At 41.6% G+C, this 17,741-nt stretch overlaps 1 protein-coding gene across 3 annotated transcripts in view; it reads left to right on the forward strand.

Moving 5' to 3' along the window:
* ME3 (malic enzyme 3) overlaps positions 1 to 17,741 on the forward strand; it is a 117,749-nt gene that overhangs the window by 88,487 nt on the left and 11,521 nt on the right. For all 3 annotated transcript variants that reach the window (XM_027655689.1, XM_027655606.1, XM_027655773.1), the window contains exons 5-7: positions 22 to 183; positions 2,934 to 3,037; positions 11,919 to 12,028. In XM_027655689.1, coding sequence (XP_027511490.1) covers positions 22 to 183; positions 2,934 to 3,037; positions 11,919 to 12,028 — 376 coding nt within the window. The remainder of the gene's footprint in view (positions 1 to 21; positions 184 to 2,933; positions 3,038 to 11,918; positions 12,029 to 17,741) is intronic.

The raw sequence follows: 17,741 nt of genomic DNA on the forward strand, positions 1-17,741 counted from the left end.
GTCTTTTTTTGATCCTCCTAGGCTATCGTGGTGACAGATGGAGAGAGGATTCTTGGTTTAGGAGACCTAGGAAGTTACGGCATGGGTATCCCAGTCGGGAAGCTTGCTTTGTACACAGCTTGTGGTGGAGTTCACCCACAACGGTGTCTCCCTGTCCTGCTCGATGTTGGCACAGACAATGAGGTAAGACAGTTTTTCATAAGTGGGGGGAGAAAGAATTGAGATTAATGCTTAACTGAGTCCAGTTCCCTAAATATGGAGGCAAAGCCGGAGACATCCAAGATGAGACAATGACTAGACCAGCACTGCAGGGAAGTGGGAAGGTTTAATTCCTGTTTAATGCATGAGAAACTTTTATGAGGAACTGAAATAAACACTAAATAGACTCAAGGTCCCCCAGTGAGAAGACTCAGAGTGTTACCAGGTGGAGCTGAAGGGTCAGCTCCATCTTTCAGCACGGCAAGGTGAGTTGATAGGCTTTTTGCAGGAAATCCTGGATTTATTCTTCCTCTGGTAATTGTGAATAAACAGGCAGATATTCATGTCTGTGTAGAGGTGACTATATTCCAGAAATGGAGAATCCCTGGTGAGTGGTTTGGGAATGATTAATTTCACTGTTTTGTCAGATTGCACATGTTACTGCACATGATAACCAAGCAAGAAGACTCCATCTGTTTGCAGATTTTTACCTTATGACTCTGGCTCAGAAAGGCCAAAGTGAAACATTTTAGCAATGCCAGAATGGACATCTGTGAGGATGTGTTTTTTAAAATTAATATCCTATAGCTATTTGTGATGGCCTGGGTTTGTCCATTTTTGTAGAATGTACTTGTGCTTCACATGACCTCAAGTAAACCAAACACAGGTTTCTTGAGAGGAATAACAAATCTGGGGTATAAGAGCTTTAATTCCTTCCTAATGTTGTCCCTTTAGCATAGTTGCCTGTCATGGACTTATGGAATATAGGGTGTCCTCATCTCAGCCAGATCCATGGTCTTTCTTGAATAGGGGGAACTCTGATCTTGGACCCTCTGAGGCTAAAGCGGGAATTAAGTCTCAGTCTCTCACTTTTTGGAGTCTCTAGTCAGTAGAGCATTGTACTTGACTTTCGGTCCACCATCTCTTCCCTCTCCTCCATGCTGGTCTGCACACTACCAGTGCTAGCATGCTCTGAGCCCCCCAGCTGGAGTTTCCCCCCAGAGGGAGCTGGGTGAAAGTGCTTCCCTTCCCAAGGGAAGCTTCTGATTGTGCATGACATCTCTTTCTATCTCAGCATCCACGGGATACTAAAATCCAAAGTGGCACCAATGATTTTTAGGCCTCTCCAAGGGTCAGATGGCATCAGAAAAAAGGAATCACAGAGTCAGTGTTGGGAACTTTTGTTCCGCCCAAGATCAGATGTAACTTATGTGTCCAGAAACTTCTCTGTTGAGGTAATTTCTGCATCTGAGATTAAGATATGTCCAACAATATGAACAATATATTTCTTCACAATATAAATAATTTGTTTATTTATTTAATGGCTTTTTTTTGTACATAAGCCCAGATTAACTGAACCCTAAGCACATCCTAGCCCATCCTGTCCCACAAATAAACTCCTTTATGAGTGCATAAATATGACACCTCTTATAGGCATTCATCCTGTTCATCTCTGCCTATTAATATCTGGTGAGCCAGGGGTAACCCTGTTGCTAACACAGGAACTTCAGGTAGAACACAGTAAGTACAGCAGTTGTATTATATTTTTAGAATCAGTTGCCAGTTTGTTTTTCTGAAGGTCCATAATACATTGTATATGCTTTCAGCAAATCAGTCTTTTTTCTGAGCTTGGCATTTCTCAGCTTGTCTGTGGGAGAATTTTGTCTGTGGGAGAATTTTATACTCCATGAACAGGCCCCGAAGCACATGGTACTGTAGGAGCAATCAGTGAAGGAATACAAGTGGGTCTCCTTCCTGTTCCGTGACCCTGAAGAGCTAATGTATCAAAGGAAAATCTCTTCCATCTTTCCTTCTAAGGGAAAACAGCTATGGCTGTAAAAACAGATCTGATATTAGCATACCTGCCAATACTTACAGCCATATGGCTGCAGGACAATAGGTTTGAGATGGCTCATGCCCATATCGTGTATAGTTCAGTTGCTGATATTGGACGGGAAATAGAGTTGCTTTGCAGTGACTCACAGAAATCTTGGCCCATCTGTCTCCTGCCACTGTTTGTCCTGTAATTTTCTCCCAAATATAAGCTATTTCCATGCTGACACAGTCCTTTATAGGTGGTTTATGGGTCCTGATTCAACACCTGCTGGATTGGTTGGAGGAATGGCCTGTTTTTATGGTCCTATTGGGAGCCAAAATGTAAATTTATCTGTTATATGAAAATACCTTTCCTTGACACCTACCAGATAACTGAGGTGAGTGCTAGGTAGGTGCAGGTCTTGGAAACATTTTGGTAGCTGATCACTGATTGTGGTCAACATTGGGCTGTCACTTTAAAGGCCTAAACTACGCATGTAATTTCAAGTTACTTGAGGCGATCTTCATTCTCAAAGCACTGTTTATGGTCAACTTTCCTGGTAACCTCAGTGCAAAATTAAGAACCGAATCCACAGTGAACACTCCTCACGCAAGGTCAGTTTTATTCACTAGGAGCGAGGCACCTTGGCAGAGAGCCTTTGGTAGAGCTGTTCTAGGGATGCATTTCCTACAGCAGTCAAGAAGTGTTATATCCCTATGACTTTATTTACAAGACAAGATAGTCCGTAGCTTCCTATGGAAACACTTTCTGCTTGGGAAGAGATGTGTGAGCTGGCCTTCACTGCATAGTAAGTAAAATTAATATGACCACATCAGACAAACATTTTTGGTAGGCTGGGACATAAATCTCTATCCATCCGTGGAAGAGAAGATGTCAACGGAATTGCTTTGTGTCCTAGGCTCTCCTGAGTGATCCACTCTATATTGGACTGAAACACAAGAGGGTTCGTGGGAAACAGTACGACGAACTGATTGATGAGTTTATGCAGGCAGTTACCAACAAGTAAGTGGGGTTATATACATGGCTCCTCTGGGCTGCTTCCATTTAAGAGCAAATGTTGCAACTTGTGAAATAAACATTAGTATAATTGATCATCCAAGCAGAGGAAGGTCATTTCAATTCAAGTCTCCTGGGTGGTCTGCAAATGACTCTTTGTGCTTGAGCACTTCATGTCAAAAATATTTGTCTTCGGAGAACTGAAATGGGACTGACTATTTATAACCATTTCCTGTCCCTATAGGCCAGAGGTGTCAAACATATGTCCTGTGGGCTGTATCTGGCCTCCATCATGCATTTATGAGCCTCATTCAGCAGAGTCAGAACCTAAACTTTGGGTTGTTTATGTTTTATAAAGGAAGTTTCTAGCTCTTACCATTGTGAAGGAAATCATCTAAATGGAAGTGGTTATGTTCCTTCCCACGGTGTGGAGTTTGTAGACTGCCTGTCTATTGCTTTGTCTAAAATAGGAACTTCCCTGCTGGCATTTAAGTCTGTGGAGTGAGAAGGCCAGGATTAGATGCATTGGCCTTTTAGTGGTGGGACAGACCAACTGCATATTTCCCTTCTTACTTACTAACTCGGATAGAGGGTCTCTGATGTACCGCGGAGTTTTATTTGGGAAGAACAGAAGCACTGCCTCAGCCCTGTATGTGCACCTCTCTCTGAAAAATAAAAGAAAATGTATTAAAATCTCCATGACTATATGGAGGTTACCATAAGAAAGAAAGTGAGAACAACTGTTAAGGAAAAAAGATTAATATTTGGAAAACTCCAAGCCCCTAAGCAGCTTTTTTTGCCTTCCCTAAAGCAGCAGATGATATTGATAAGGAGCAGCAGAGAGCTGCAGTCTGTGCCTGATTACCAGGCTGCTGCCTGCCTATATGTCCTATGGTCTTTTCTTCACAGCTGAAGGAGCTATGTTTGATCTTCCCTCTGTCTGTGTCTCCAGCTGGCTGCTGGACTGTGTGTGTTCCTGCACAAATGGAAGGGAGTGGGTGGTACGTGTGTCATCAGCACGCAGTTCAGCATGTCTCCTTGGAGGTAGGAAACATCGTGACCAGTGTCTGATGACAGCACCCACCCATCCACTGAGAAGCATGTCTTTACACACACAGTCTGACTGCCGAGCTGGCTATGGGTGGAGGGATGTAGGAAATAGGGGCAGAAATGCAGAGGACCATTCAGTCACAACTGACAAATCAAGTTTTGAGGAGGGCGAGTGTGTCGTGGAGAGTTTGAGCATCTGTGCAGTGTTATGGTGCACCCTGTGCACATCCAGGGTGTTAGGCAGAAGCCTCTCCTCTGCTGTTCAGCAGCAGGGTGTAGACATGTGCCATGTGACAGCCAGCCAGTGTATCAACCTGCTCAGCTGCGATCGCCCACTTACTGTGTAAAGATACTTGCTATAGCCCCTGTATCTGTGAATGTGAACACAACAACACTGCCTTGCCTGTTGGATTAAAAATACATACAGGTGACTGCAGAGAGAATTCCTTGTTTGTGCTCTGGTTTGTTCTTCTTTATTTCTGATAAAAAAGCTTGACTGAAATGCCATTTTATTACAGGGTAGTCTTATGTTAGACGCTTGTGCGTTATCTAGTGGGAAAATCTTAGAGTGTAGAAAACACAACTAAGAAATCACAAGAGACTCTGCAAGTAGAAAAGATTTAAGAGTCATCAGGGTTGATTTGTGGGGTTTCTGTTTGTTTTGATTGTAGTCACTAATTAATCCTTCAAGGAAACTATCCCACTTCCTTCTGGCCTGAAGACCACGAGGGTGTTGTGGTGTAGGTGTTGATGACAGAAAGGGAACAATAGAATGACAACACAGATGATGGTCTCAGCCATCATAAATTTGGCTCTGAGATTTATGCTCGTGGTACTGAATGCAAAGCTGATTGCACCCACTATTCCTGTGCTGTTAGTGAAAGGGCCAGAAAGACAATTTGCCTTTTCTGTGCTTGCACTTGGAGAGGAAGGATTGGATGTTATTTTCCTGTGTTTAGTTTACATGAGCTAATCTCTACACTGAAGGGAGAAGACCATGAAACAATGAACTCTTATCTTGTGAGGAGGTGATGTCATGTCTAAGGCTTTCATCCAAGTACTGGGAATCAAGTTCCTAGGGCCTCTGTCACAGCTTTTCTGTTTCCCCTAGCCAGGATGAATTGCTTGAATACAGTAAGCCCCCCCAAAGTTCTCAACAAAGTGAGGCTGGGAAATTCTGCTTTACACTTCTCCTTTCACATCTGTAAAGTATTTGGAGATTCTTGAGAGAAAGGAACCATTACCCTTTATTATCATCCTGACCACCAGCATATTGAAAAGCATTATTGGAGTGTGATCCTCTGGGAGCTCTGGGATGGTGAATAATCCTGCTATCAGCCTGGGTTTGGCAAACTCATATAAAACAGGTTCATTTGGTCTCAAATTTCCAGTGGAATGACTGGATTCAACCCAGTAGGAGCTCTTGCTTCCGTTACAAGAGGAAGCAGAAATTGTTCAGAAGGTCAAGAACATGCTGCTTCCACTTATGCGGAAACCTGTGAATATGAGCTGCTGTGATCTGTTATGCAAGTCTGTAATGTCACATGCAAATTCAGTTGTCTGGGGAGGAACCTTTTGGGTTGCCACAAATCCTGTGCAATTGGGGGGTTTCCTTTTCACCTTGTTGTTCATGCAGAAATTCTGTCTACTTCCTGAGGGTACTTCAACTTCTCATGGAAACCATTGTCAGTTCCTCTGCAGGAGTACCTCGCACCCTATCAAATCACTCCTGGCTCAAGAGACATTTGTCACTGAAGTGGAATGTGTCAGAGCCCACAAAAAAGGCCGGGGGAATGAAGCTTTAATTTTCTAATGGAATAGTAATATCAAACAGATGTCAAATTTCTATTGCTGGAGACCTATACAGTCAGTAGAAAGGGCTCCTGGTCTCATAATAGCCACCTAGTAATAAAACAAGGAGTGCATCAGAGGCTTCAGAGTTAGCACTTCCAGTATTTTGAAATAAAGGGTGATTTCTGGGCAATTTTAGAAAGAAAAGCCCTTTCCGAAAAAGCTGCATACATTTCTTGTGTTTTCCTGCTGCCTAAACCTCCGTTCATTACTCTTTCACCTAAAACATGTGAAATGACTGAGCTCTTTAAGAAGAGCTCCAAGCTATCCATTCTGCTTCTCTTGGAAGGCAATTAAATGCAAAATTTGGCCCATTTGTATGAAGCAGCCAGACAAATTGCTGTTTTCTCAGAATGAGTAATATGCTTCACATGGAAAAATGCACTGCTTCAGTTTTCCCTCAGTTACCGTGGCAAAGGACAATTTAGTCTTAATCTTAAACTGGTGCATTTTTGTAGGCTGAAGTAAATATTCACCTGAATTGTCCAAAGATCATAATTGAAATAAACCACAGAATTTCTGGGTCTTGACTATATGAGCAAATTAATGTTGAAATTAAAACACCATGAGAGATGTGTTGTGCTGAAGTGTGTTCTCTGGGTTCTGAAGGACTTCAGCCCAGCATCTACAGTAACAATATGCATTAATTCTCAGGCTCTCTTTCAAAGAAAACTACCTCTGTAAATGTTTCCCTCTTTCTCCTCTTTTCCTAAACTGGTATGGAAACTGGAGACCAGTTCCATATCTGTCCTATTCCAATTGCTCCTTCTCTAGCTTTCATCATACAGTTACAATACAACTTGGTGGCTCCAAGGGGCCAGACGTGTTGATGGATGACCTGTCCCAGAGCTCCAGCCTCTATTTTGAACTCCAGCCTCAGTCACTTGCTGGCAGATATGGAGCGTGCAGCCTGAGACTCTACAAATGCAGTTCCCCACACCAGCAAATTCTGTCACAGAAGCCTCATTAACCTGTCATAACTTTACTCCCCTTTCCTTTCCCATCACTGCTTATTAGCATAGTGACCAGGGAAACAGAAACTTTCTACCAGCCTGTGCCATAAGGTCGAGCACAGAAGGCATCAGGAGATCAAGCATTCAGTTTCTCAAAATGGGAAAAGAAAGCTCTTCTGAGTTTATTTTTTGTTGTGCTTGTTTTATACCTGATTTCTCTTTGTCTAATCCCTTCCCAGTACTTTTACCCACTAACATACCAAGTCAGGTCTCATGTGCTCTCCAACAAGCAGAACCTGCTTGAAAAGAAGCGACTTCTGTTTCAGCAGTTCTCCAGGGTCATGGATCACAAATTCACCATCACTTTTCAGAAACAAAATCAGCGGTACAGGTGCCCCCATGTTATTTCTTCACATGCTGTAGTTAACTTGGTTAGTTGATCCTGAAAGACTAGACTTAAGTTTCTAGGCTCTGATGCCTCAACAAAGCCCTCATGTATACTGCTAACACCCTAAGTTGCTCCTCAGCATCTGCGTCTGTTAGGAAACCTGCACACTATCTATCACTGGTGCCCTGGCAGGGCTGGTACTGTTTTGGTCAGATGCTTCTCAAATGGTACCTGCTGCCTCATGAATTTTTAACTCTCTGATCTCATGGCTTGTAATGAGTCTGAGTGAACTCAAAGAGGTACATACAAATGAGGATGAAAGGATAAAGTTGCGTAATGAGATTGTTTAGGCAACTGAGAAGTCTTTTGAAGAAACTAATAGCAATGTCATCAGGAAAGCATCTGCCTCCTTCTTCTGGGATTCACACTCTTTTGTTTCACACTTTTGTTCCTCCATTTGTTCCACGTGGTCATCCAAGAGAAATGTGTATTATCCTCTACAGGGGATAGAGACTTTGCTAACAGCATCTTTTCTCTTAGCACAGCCCAGAGATTCTGCGTAGCTCTAGGCTGATAGTAACAGTATCAGAACAATAATACAGTGATAATCAAGCATGAATCCTATGTTTGTGTGTTTTCCAGAAATTGGATAATTTTTTAATAAAGATTTTCAGGTGATAATTTTTGCAACAGACTGGTAATAGTATAAGTGTTTAGCTCCTAGAGTCACCCTTCATTAGGGTGACTGTCTTGTACTATTATTTTAATCAATAGTATATTGTTTCATTGAAAGCACTGCTTGTACAAGATTTGCTATGGTGATTGGATTAAAATTAGTGTATGGGACCATTCTATAAAGCATTTCCCAGGGAGGCTATTTTTACAGGAAGATTTTTGCAAGGTAAGAGAGCCAGAATTCGGGTCATAATTATGTACGGCGCAAAATCACAAAATATGCAAACTAATGAGACAGCAATATAATCATTACTATGAAAGACCAGTGTAATTTTTTTGGATGAGGAAGAACTGACAAAGCATATCTTTTTGTTTCCAATTTTATAAAATGGGTAAATTAATTCCAGAGATGGCAGAGAACAGGGTGCCCCAGATGGTGGTCTGGCAGCCAACAGTGAACCAGGAGACATGGTGATGGTATTAAATAATGACTCTTGCAGTGTCACCAGTTACAAGTTTCAGCATGTCTGAATTCTTTCAAAAACACCTCTGTCGAAGCATCATTTTCAACAGCCTGCAAGTGTAGGAATGCCTCATGCTGAGGGGAAAGCTCTAGTTCCACAAGGAGACATATAACTGCAGAAATCCCAAGAATTGCACACCACAGGCTGCCCAAGAGGAATGGGAATGCTTTGAATCCAAAATCAATCAAGAAATAAAACTTTCCTTTTTTGAAAGGGAGAGAAAGAAGTAGGGAATGAAAGAAACCAAAGTGGAGAATGGCACTTGCTCTATTTTAATGTACCTTGTCAGTCTGAAATCCTGATAGTCTACATTTGAGGTTTCCTTTTAGATAAAGGTAGTCGGATCCTGGCTGTATAACGTCCCAGATGCCAAGAAGATGATAGAATGCTCTAGAGAAGATGAGTCATTGACAGTCAGGATGAGATTACTGGAGGGAGCCAACCTTAGCTGGCTATGCCTTTCCTGGACTGGAAAACATTCAGTCCTGATGTGACCTGCTGCTCTTGGCTTCAAAATCTCCTTCAGGCTCTGAGCTGAAAGTTAGGAGAGGAGTCACATGGATTGGAGGAAGAATCGCTGAGAACTGGCAACAAGCCAACCAGATTGACCTCAGGAGTCTCTCTCTACCACAGCAGTTTATGAGATCTCTCTGCAGGGCTTGCCTCAAATCTAGCTGTAAATTTAAGAATATTTATATGTCTTGGAGGGGATCTTCAAAAATCCTTGTTCAAATACTCTCTTTGCAATCAGTTTTTCCTGTACCTATAGGCAGCAATCATGTGAGTACTAACTGGGACTGTGTTCGTATCAAATGTCACAGGTCAAACAGAGCAAAATTTTTTACATGGTTCACTGAAAGCCTACCTCGTTAAAAGTGATTCCTCCAAAAAGAATTCATTAATTTTGGTTTCTTAATAGGAAATACAGTGTTTCCAATGAAACAGCAACTTTGCAAAATCAGTTTTGCCAAAATCCAGTTTTCTTTTTAAAAATATTATGATGGAAGAAGACTGGTCAGTATTATTAATTCCATCCTCAAGTATTTCTCTGTGTGCTGACAGGGGATCACAAGGGACAGACCAGGGCAATTTCCATAGAGCAGATCAACAAAGAAATTGCAGGCTCCGAAGGGCAGCATAGCATTGCAGTTGAAAGGGTGATAAGCCAGTGACCTACAGTGCATGACATATATTTAAGATCTTCCTAACAAGTTGTGATAATTAGATAATATTAGATTATCTCTCCTAATTTAGGTGTCTAAAGTTAGACATCTCAATTTAAGTTGGTCATTTTAGTCTGTCTTCACAGAGACTGTGAAGGAAGAAGCATCTCCAGAGATGTTATCTACTTTATTTTCCACTTAGACTACTTCAAAGGAGTTGCTATTGGATGTGCCTTTTCTCTCCAGTGTCTGAGAGGGCTGTCAGAGTTGTCTGGCTGAGCATTACACGACCAACTTTTAGATATGTAAAAGTAGTGGAAGAAATCCCATTCTGTGCTGTATTTTGTTGGCTGAATTACAGTACATGTGGCGGCTCTCTGGCTACCCTTTCCCTTTGCAATAACAAGTATTCTCCACCTTCTCACCTGAGTTGGACTTTTTCCTAACGTTGCATATTAAAGGTCTTCCATGCTCCAGTCCAAAGTTGGCTACATTTTACTTTTAGATACTACCCAAATATTCTTTGGGTATTCTGGGCACACATACATTAATGCTAGCTGAGATCATTGGTTTTGTTAAGCAAGTCAGTAATGTTACTTCCTCAGTGATATGAATAAATAAGACCGAGAAATAGTTTCTATAGCAACTGAAGTTGCATAAAGATTTTCTCATTCTTTGCTATGAGATCTTAGCAGCTGTTCTGGGTGTTGTGTCATCTCCATCTTAGCCATGTTTTCCTTACACATTCAAATGATGAATAAGAGGAGCGTCTAGATCTTCAACTAGACCAGGTTGCTCGGAGCCCAGTCTAACCTTACCCTGACTGTTTCCAGGAATGGGGCATCCACCACCTTTCTGGGTAACCTGTGTCAGACTTTAACCACCCTCATTGTAAAAATTCTTCCTTATATGTAGTCTGAATTTACCTGAATTTACAGGCCATACTAAAAACTCTGTCCTCATTGTGATCCTTTTCTAAAACGAAGCACAGATAATATGAAGTAAGTGTAAGAGCCAACCCTTGTCCCTTTTTGAGACCAGGAGGTTTATGAAGTGAGTTTCTCATAGTGACAAATAAAGGAGAACAATGCATGTGCTTATCATTGTCTCCTTACTGACAGACATACTTGAAATGGAAAACAATAATAATAAAAAATTCAAGGCCCTTCCAGGAAAGCCTGATTACCCACACTGTGAGTGCCATGAAAAGACCTTTTCATGACAGAAGCCACGGTTCTCAAATGGAGTATGTTTTATCCAGTATCAATTTCTAGGATAAAGCAGTGGTGTCCCTACCTCAGATTTCAGTGGCAAAGGAGGAAAGTCTGAATGGGAGGCATGTAAGGTGATGCTGCCTGTGCGCCACTTACAGTCCCAAAGAGGTTTAGGTCTCTAACAAAGTGCAGCTATTTAGAGCCCCTTCACCTGCCTGCAGCCCAGAAGTTGCTGATAGTTGCATTACTCATTTCCTGAGCATCTCTCACTGCCCTGTCACATTTACATGTGAGAAATGAGGACTTATGGCCCTTTTAGATTTTATTTCAAAAGCTTTAATGCAACCTAGAGTCATACAAAGTGCTGAACATGTATAGATATGGAGCATTCTGAATATTACGCAATTTATGAACAGCACACTTGTCCTGAAATTACTGGAAAATTATGGAAAGTTTGCAAATATTTCCTGCTTTTTCACTCTACAGGTCACTAGCTGTCATTGCATGCTGGTTTCCTGCAAAGCACCTCAATGGAGAGAAACATTTCCAAAGCGCAGAAGTGTGACCCTGAAATCACACCAGGAAGCACTCAGTCGCACCATGAAACACACACTCCATGGGATCCTATGGGCAGATTTTTTCTCATCTCTTGGCCACCTGCATTTGAAGTGGGCACTTGGTGGTGTCCCTTTAGCTGGTGTTCCCTTTGCAGTCAGATTCGCTGTATTGCGACATGGCAGTTGCAATACCAAAGAGCATCTCTTTTGATTTAAAAAGCTCCTCTGAAATTTTTTTGTACCAAAAGTCCAAAGATGTGTATATATAGGTATGCATATTAAGAAGCCACTTGAATATGAATACAGTTTATTCTGGTTGACTCCACATTTCTGTGTGTGTGGACCTTGGGGAGGGTGTGATTCTGTTTGCTGTTACTGTGTTGCATTTCTCTCATGATACTTTTATCTCTGCACTAGAGTTTCTAGCTACATTGACCTAGTGAAAGATGGTATATATTAGCCTATGTTGTGTAAATATTTTTATCCATTTTAAATTACCCTTTGCCTTGTAGGTACGGCATGAATTGTCTGATCCAGTTTGAAGATTTTGGCAATGCTAACGCTTTTCGTCTCCTCGATAAATACCGCAACAGATACTGTACATTCAATGATGATATTCAGGGTAAGTACTGTTAGGAAAATCAAATTTAACCTTCACCTTGTCATGAGAAGAGGTGTTTAATATCACAAGACTGTTTATTATACAATAGTCAGTTGGTCGGTTGTCAAACAAATTTTAGAGTTTAGACATAAGCATTTAAAAATACAACCAAAAGCACAGCTGTCTGAGTTGAAAAGTGAGTCTCCATTGCTTTTAGGGATTTAGCTGTTCATTGCAGAGACATTGTTCAAGGGAGAAAATGGACTATGTGCTTTAGATTATTACGGTAACTTAGAGAATTCCATTAATTTTCTATAATTTAGCTAAAACAATGATGACGTTTTAACAGTTTTGCAAGGCTTTCCGTTTCCATGAGCCAGGTGGTCATTAGCTGATCCTGGCATTGTCCTTCTACTGTTATCTTCCTTATTCTATGGAGAAATGTAAAGGTAAACCAGCTTCTTTCCTCTCCATGGATGCTAACTCTGCAGTAATCTGAGAACAAATCTGTTCTCCCCTGGAATGGTTAACATAACTCTTCCAGCGTCAAAGAGAAATGACAGCAGCAAAGCTGGGGTTATAGCCAGCATGTCTCCCAGGCCCTGAGAGGCTCAGCAGTCAACAGGATTGCTCAGATGCCCAGACGGATGCAATCTGCATCCTGGTCTGGTGCTGACTTTGCTTTAAACTATTGGAAGAGCTGTTTGCCCATCTGACAGGGACAGGATCTTCCCAAGTGATTACAATCAACCAGTTCTTCTCCTGTGAATCCCCTCATCTTTTCTTTTGTCTAGTCCTGCCTGAAATTTCCAATGGTGTATTTAATTATTTGCAGCAGATTGAGTTTATCCTCAATTGTACGTGGAAGTGAGTGGAAGAAATATCAGTGTTATTTTTCACACAGTGGTGGTTCCTTTGTGAGCAGACTTTCCAGTGCTATTTCTGCATCTTCTGCTTATCTAGCAATATATGGCAGTGTGTGTAGCAGCTTCTTCCTATCTGTCATGACACAAGAAGGAGTAAGACCCTGGCTTGTGGGAATGTGGTTGGTGTAATGGGATGCGTGGACCTGCTTGAAGACATTTTTGTGAAGAGCGTTTAGAAGCAGAGGAGCTTAAGGCATTTCAGAGAAAGGGAGGTAGATGCTCTTGTAAAAGAAGATTCATCAGATATTCTTGCCACTCACAGAAACTTTCAGTGAAGAGGGAAGCACAGAAAAAGAGAACCCAGGAGATACATTTTTTAATTGAAGTCTTGAAAGGAGGAACCAACAATTCAGACTTTTCTGAAGATGAGGAGATGAAGGCCTTAATAAGAAGCCAATGTTGAAAAGATTTATTTTGGATTAGTTGCTCTCTCAGCAAATCAAAGGGGACTCAGCAGTGAAAAAGAAAAGAGGCCAAGTGATGTGGCAGGTCACACATCCAGGCCTGGATGTAGGTTTTCTAGGCAGAACTAGAATGAGCTGGAAAACTTTCTTAGTGAATTGGAAAGTTTTTTTGGATTAATAGAGGAAAGAAAAAGGGCATATTAATGCTAAACTGAACATTCTGAGTGGGAAGCAGGAGACTGTATTTTTTATAGTTTTCTTTTGGCCATATGTCATAGCTGAATGCCTCAGACAATTCTTGGTAATTACTCCTGCCAAGGAGCAAACCACATCCAAGAGGATGCTCTAAAACAGTATTGCCATAGAATGGACTTTATCTGATTCTCCCCTGTTAAATGTGTGTCACAGCACACGGATGTCAAGTCCCCTGAAAAATCTTTGGAGTTCCACCTTTTGAAACAATAAGATTTTACCTCTTAGTAGTAACACTTTGTTATGTTCTCAAATAAAGCATTTAGCTGTCACTGTTTTCACAGTAGTAGATAAGGGAAGAAATCCTGCTGATCTTTTGCACAACAAGCGATGAGTCAAAGAAAGCAAGCCACTGGTTTAGGCTTTTTTATGTAGCTGTAAGAAAGAAAAGGGAAATCCAAGTCAGGGTTTTGAGGACCTTTGGGAAGCTGAAGTAACCTGGATCTACACAGTTAACTCTCTTGGAGTCATGGCAGAGATAACAGAGTTGAAGCTAGGATGAGTAGTCTGATTTACCCACCCTAATACACCCCTCCGCATTCACATATGATATGAGAAGGGTAGGAAGTGGCATTTTGTCACTTACACCCTCCAGTTCTTTGGGTTGGCCTCAGACTTTCTCTTTCCTAACATGCTGGTGTTTCATGACTAGTCTACTTAAAGATGTGGGAGAGTTCAATGTAAATGGTGTTTAAATGATTAATGAGAATTATACAAAGCCTTTTTTAAGCAGGCCTGATTCATTTTACTCAAATGAAACAGGAACAGACCTCCTTAAGCCTGAATTATCCCAGCTTCTGAGCCAGTATTGTTTTCAGTATGTTGATTTAAAAACATATCTTAGGTACAAGCAGTGCAAGTTAGATCAGGCCTGAGTTATAATAATTTGAACTTGTTGCCCATTGGTTAATGGGACTCTGGATGCAGTGTGTCTACACACACACAGAGCTGCGATGTGGGAAAGAAGTATAACTTGCTTCTCTTAAGCTCCCTTAGGCCTCCCTCTTGCTGCCTCAGGGCCTACACGAACAGAAAAACAGTTTTAATATTAACATCTACTTTTTTTTTTGTCCTACAAATTACCATATTGCCAAATCCATCCTAACCCCACAGAATGAAAGTGACTCAGACTCATTCCAGTTGGAGCCAGCCTGGTGATGCTGAGCAGAATGCCTGCCAGGTACCACAAACTGGGACAGGGTGATTGTTCTTAGCCTGAAAGCCATTAGCCTGGGAGCTAGCAGGAGCTGGCTCACAGTGCCCGCGTGGGAGCTCCCATTAAGGGAATGCTTCTCCTTCCTCTATGGGGCTGATGACATCACTCCTTTCCCAGCTCTGTCTGGGTTCATGCAAGGGGCAACAGCTTCAGTTTCAGCTCTAAGGGAGAAAATTGATTGTCACTTCTTCCTTTTTCCCAGTAAAGTACCAGGGCAAGCTGTGAAGCACATAAGAAATCTAAGGGACATAAGAATGCTTTAGCTCCTTCTCTTTCTCTTTCTGCTCTTTGATCCACTTAGTTGTTCACAGTGATAAACAGAAAGTAGACAACATGAAGTTCTTACAAAGGTGTCAAGTCTGGTGAATCCCTGAAGGAGGCATCTCTGGATTCCCGCTTCATACAAAAAATTACATAAGTTTACTGAAGACATTAGTTTGGAGGGGACTTCTGGACATCACCCAGCCATCTCTCAAATAAAAGATGATTTCAAACTTAGATCCAACTTTGACATTAGATCAGGTTCCTCAGAGCCTTGTCCAGCCAAATGTTTTTCAATGTCTACAAGGCTGGGTATTCATGATCTCTTTGTACTGCCTGTTCCAAAGTTTTCTCATCTTCCTTGTGCATGTTTTCCCCTAATATCTATTTGGAATTTCACTAGATGCAACTTGTGTTCATTGCCTATCAGCTTTTTGTTGTGCATCTCTGAGAAGAATCTGGCTTCTTTACAAACACTCAGTAAGTGGTTGTAAACAGAAATTACTTACCCTCTTAGTCTTCTCCAGCCCATTCAAACCCAGGTTCCTTGGTCCTCTTTGTATACCCTGGTCATATCTGTGTCCTTCTTCTGGACTTACTCCAGTTTTTCAATATATTTCTTGTTCTGAAAGCCCCCAACTGGAGATGCTAGTCTAGGGATGACCTCAAAAGTGCTGAAATAAAATAAAACTGCCTAGACTTCTGTTGATACAGTCTAGCAGGCTGTTGGCCTTCTGTGCCACAAGGGCTCATTGCCGGCTCATCTTCAGCTTGCTGTCCACCACTACCCCAAAGTCTTCTTCTGCAAAGCTGCAGGACTTTGCATTTGCTTTTGCAAATGAGGTTTCCCTGAGCCCATTTCTCCAGCCTGCTGCGATCCTTGTGAATGACTGTTATATCTACTACTATATCAGTCACTATCCCTAATTTATGATCATCCATTAACTTTATGAGAGTGAACTCTGTCTTATCATCCAGGTTGTTAGGAAAACTTAAATAGTATTGGCCTCTTTGTACCACTGACCACAAGCCTTTGAGTCTAACAGCCCAGCCACTTTTTTACCCTCTTTATTGTCCACTTGTTCAGTCTGTGTCTCTCCAGTTTGGCTACAAGGATGTTTTGGAAGATGATTTCAAAGGCCTCATGCAGATCAGAGAAAGCACACAGAGTCCTAGTTCCGTGCTGAGAACCTTAGGTGTGCAAAGTTACAGGGTTTCTATGGACTTCTGCCTATTTAGAAGGGATTATTCAACAGGCAAAGTCCATGAGACCTGATGAGATGCATCTATGGATGCATCTGAGATATGTGTCCAACGGCATTACAAAGTCATTCTTTGAAAGGTTTTGGTAATTAAAGAGATTCCTAATTCCTAAAAAAAAAAAGGCAAATGTCACACGTATCATCAAGAAAGGCAAGAAGAAGGATGCAGGGAATTTTAGCCCAGTCAACCTAACCTCAGTATCTGGGGATTACAAAGTGAATCTTCTGGAAGGTGCACCTAGGAACATGAAGATGAATGAGAACAGTATGGATCTCCCAAGGCAAATAATTCCTGACTGACTCAGCTGCTTTCTGTGGTGCTCACTCAGTACTGAACAGCAGAAATTGTTCCGCAAATTTAGTCAGAATTGCAGAAAAACGAAGAAATCTCTGATCTGTTATTTAATTAATTGTATCTGATCATATAATTCAAAAGCCTTTCACACATACAGGCAGGGCAGAGAGAACAGTGCACAAAAGCATAAACCATGTTATCTCCTGGCTCTGGCCATCTTTAGCAGTCTTTTAAAACTAGACCTGATAAAAATATAACTGATTTATCTCAAAGAACCACCAATTTGAGAGTTTCAGATGTATATAGTTTGAGACACTAAACAAACTGGATTTCTAAACTCCTGAACACCTACACCATTCAAATGAGACCTCTTCAAGGCACTTCAAGATGAGATCCCCCAAATCACTAGTCACATTAAAAACCCTTGGCCTTTTGTATTTCCCTAGTCCCTCCACAACTAAAGTAGTCTGCAGGCAACATTTAGAGTCTCCCTTTCACAGAATCTCTCTGAGTTTTTCCCTAGTCATTAGAGCAATGATTCCCCTTGTTTGTTGGACATGTGACTGCTCATGAGCCTCAAAAAATCTCTTGACCCACCAACCACTTTTTCTCATTATCCTAGCAGATAACCTTTCCATAACCTTTCCAGGACACTTCGGAAAACAGTGTCTGGGATGAAGGAACAGTGCTCCAAACCTCAGCTGAGTCTGGGAACAGGCTGACTCCAGTGCCACAAATCTGAGCGGCTTAAAACATTGGGCAAGTTGGAAATCAATCCTGTGCAAATGTGGCCTGTTTCTCAGTCATGTTTGCATGTGCTGTGAGAAGAAGGTGAAAGGAGTTTTTGGCTCAGCAGTAACTAATTTCAGCAGATTAAAATGGTGCAGTTTCTTACTTTGTTGTTTCAGCTGGCATGGAAAATGCATTGGTAATTATCACAGGAAGCTGAGGAGGGGGGAAACACAATAGGAAGGGAGTGCAGTACAATACCAAACTGTAGGACAAAGCAGGCAATGTCCTGCCAGGCAGCTCTCAAGCAGCACACTTTCCCTGGGGATTTACCCAGCATGGAGATAGGTGTGGAGATGTTCTTAGTCCTGTAGAGGTTCACCATTACC

This window comes from Corapipo altera, unplaced genomic scaffold (genome assembly GCF_003945725.1).
Source record: "Corapipo altera isolate COAL_440 unplaced genomic scaffold, ASM394572v1 0, whole genome shotgun sequence".
NCBI classification, from domain to species: Eukaryota; Metazoa; Chordata; class Aves; order Passeriformes; family Pipridae; genus Corapipo; species Corapipo altera.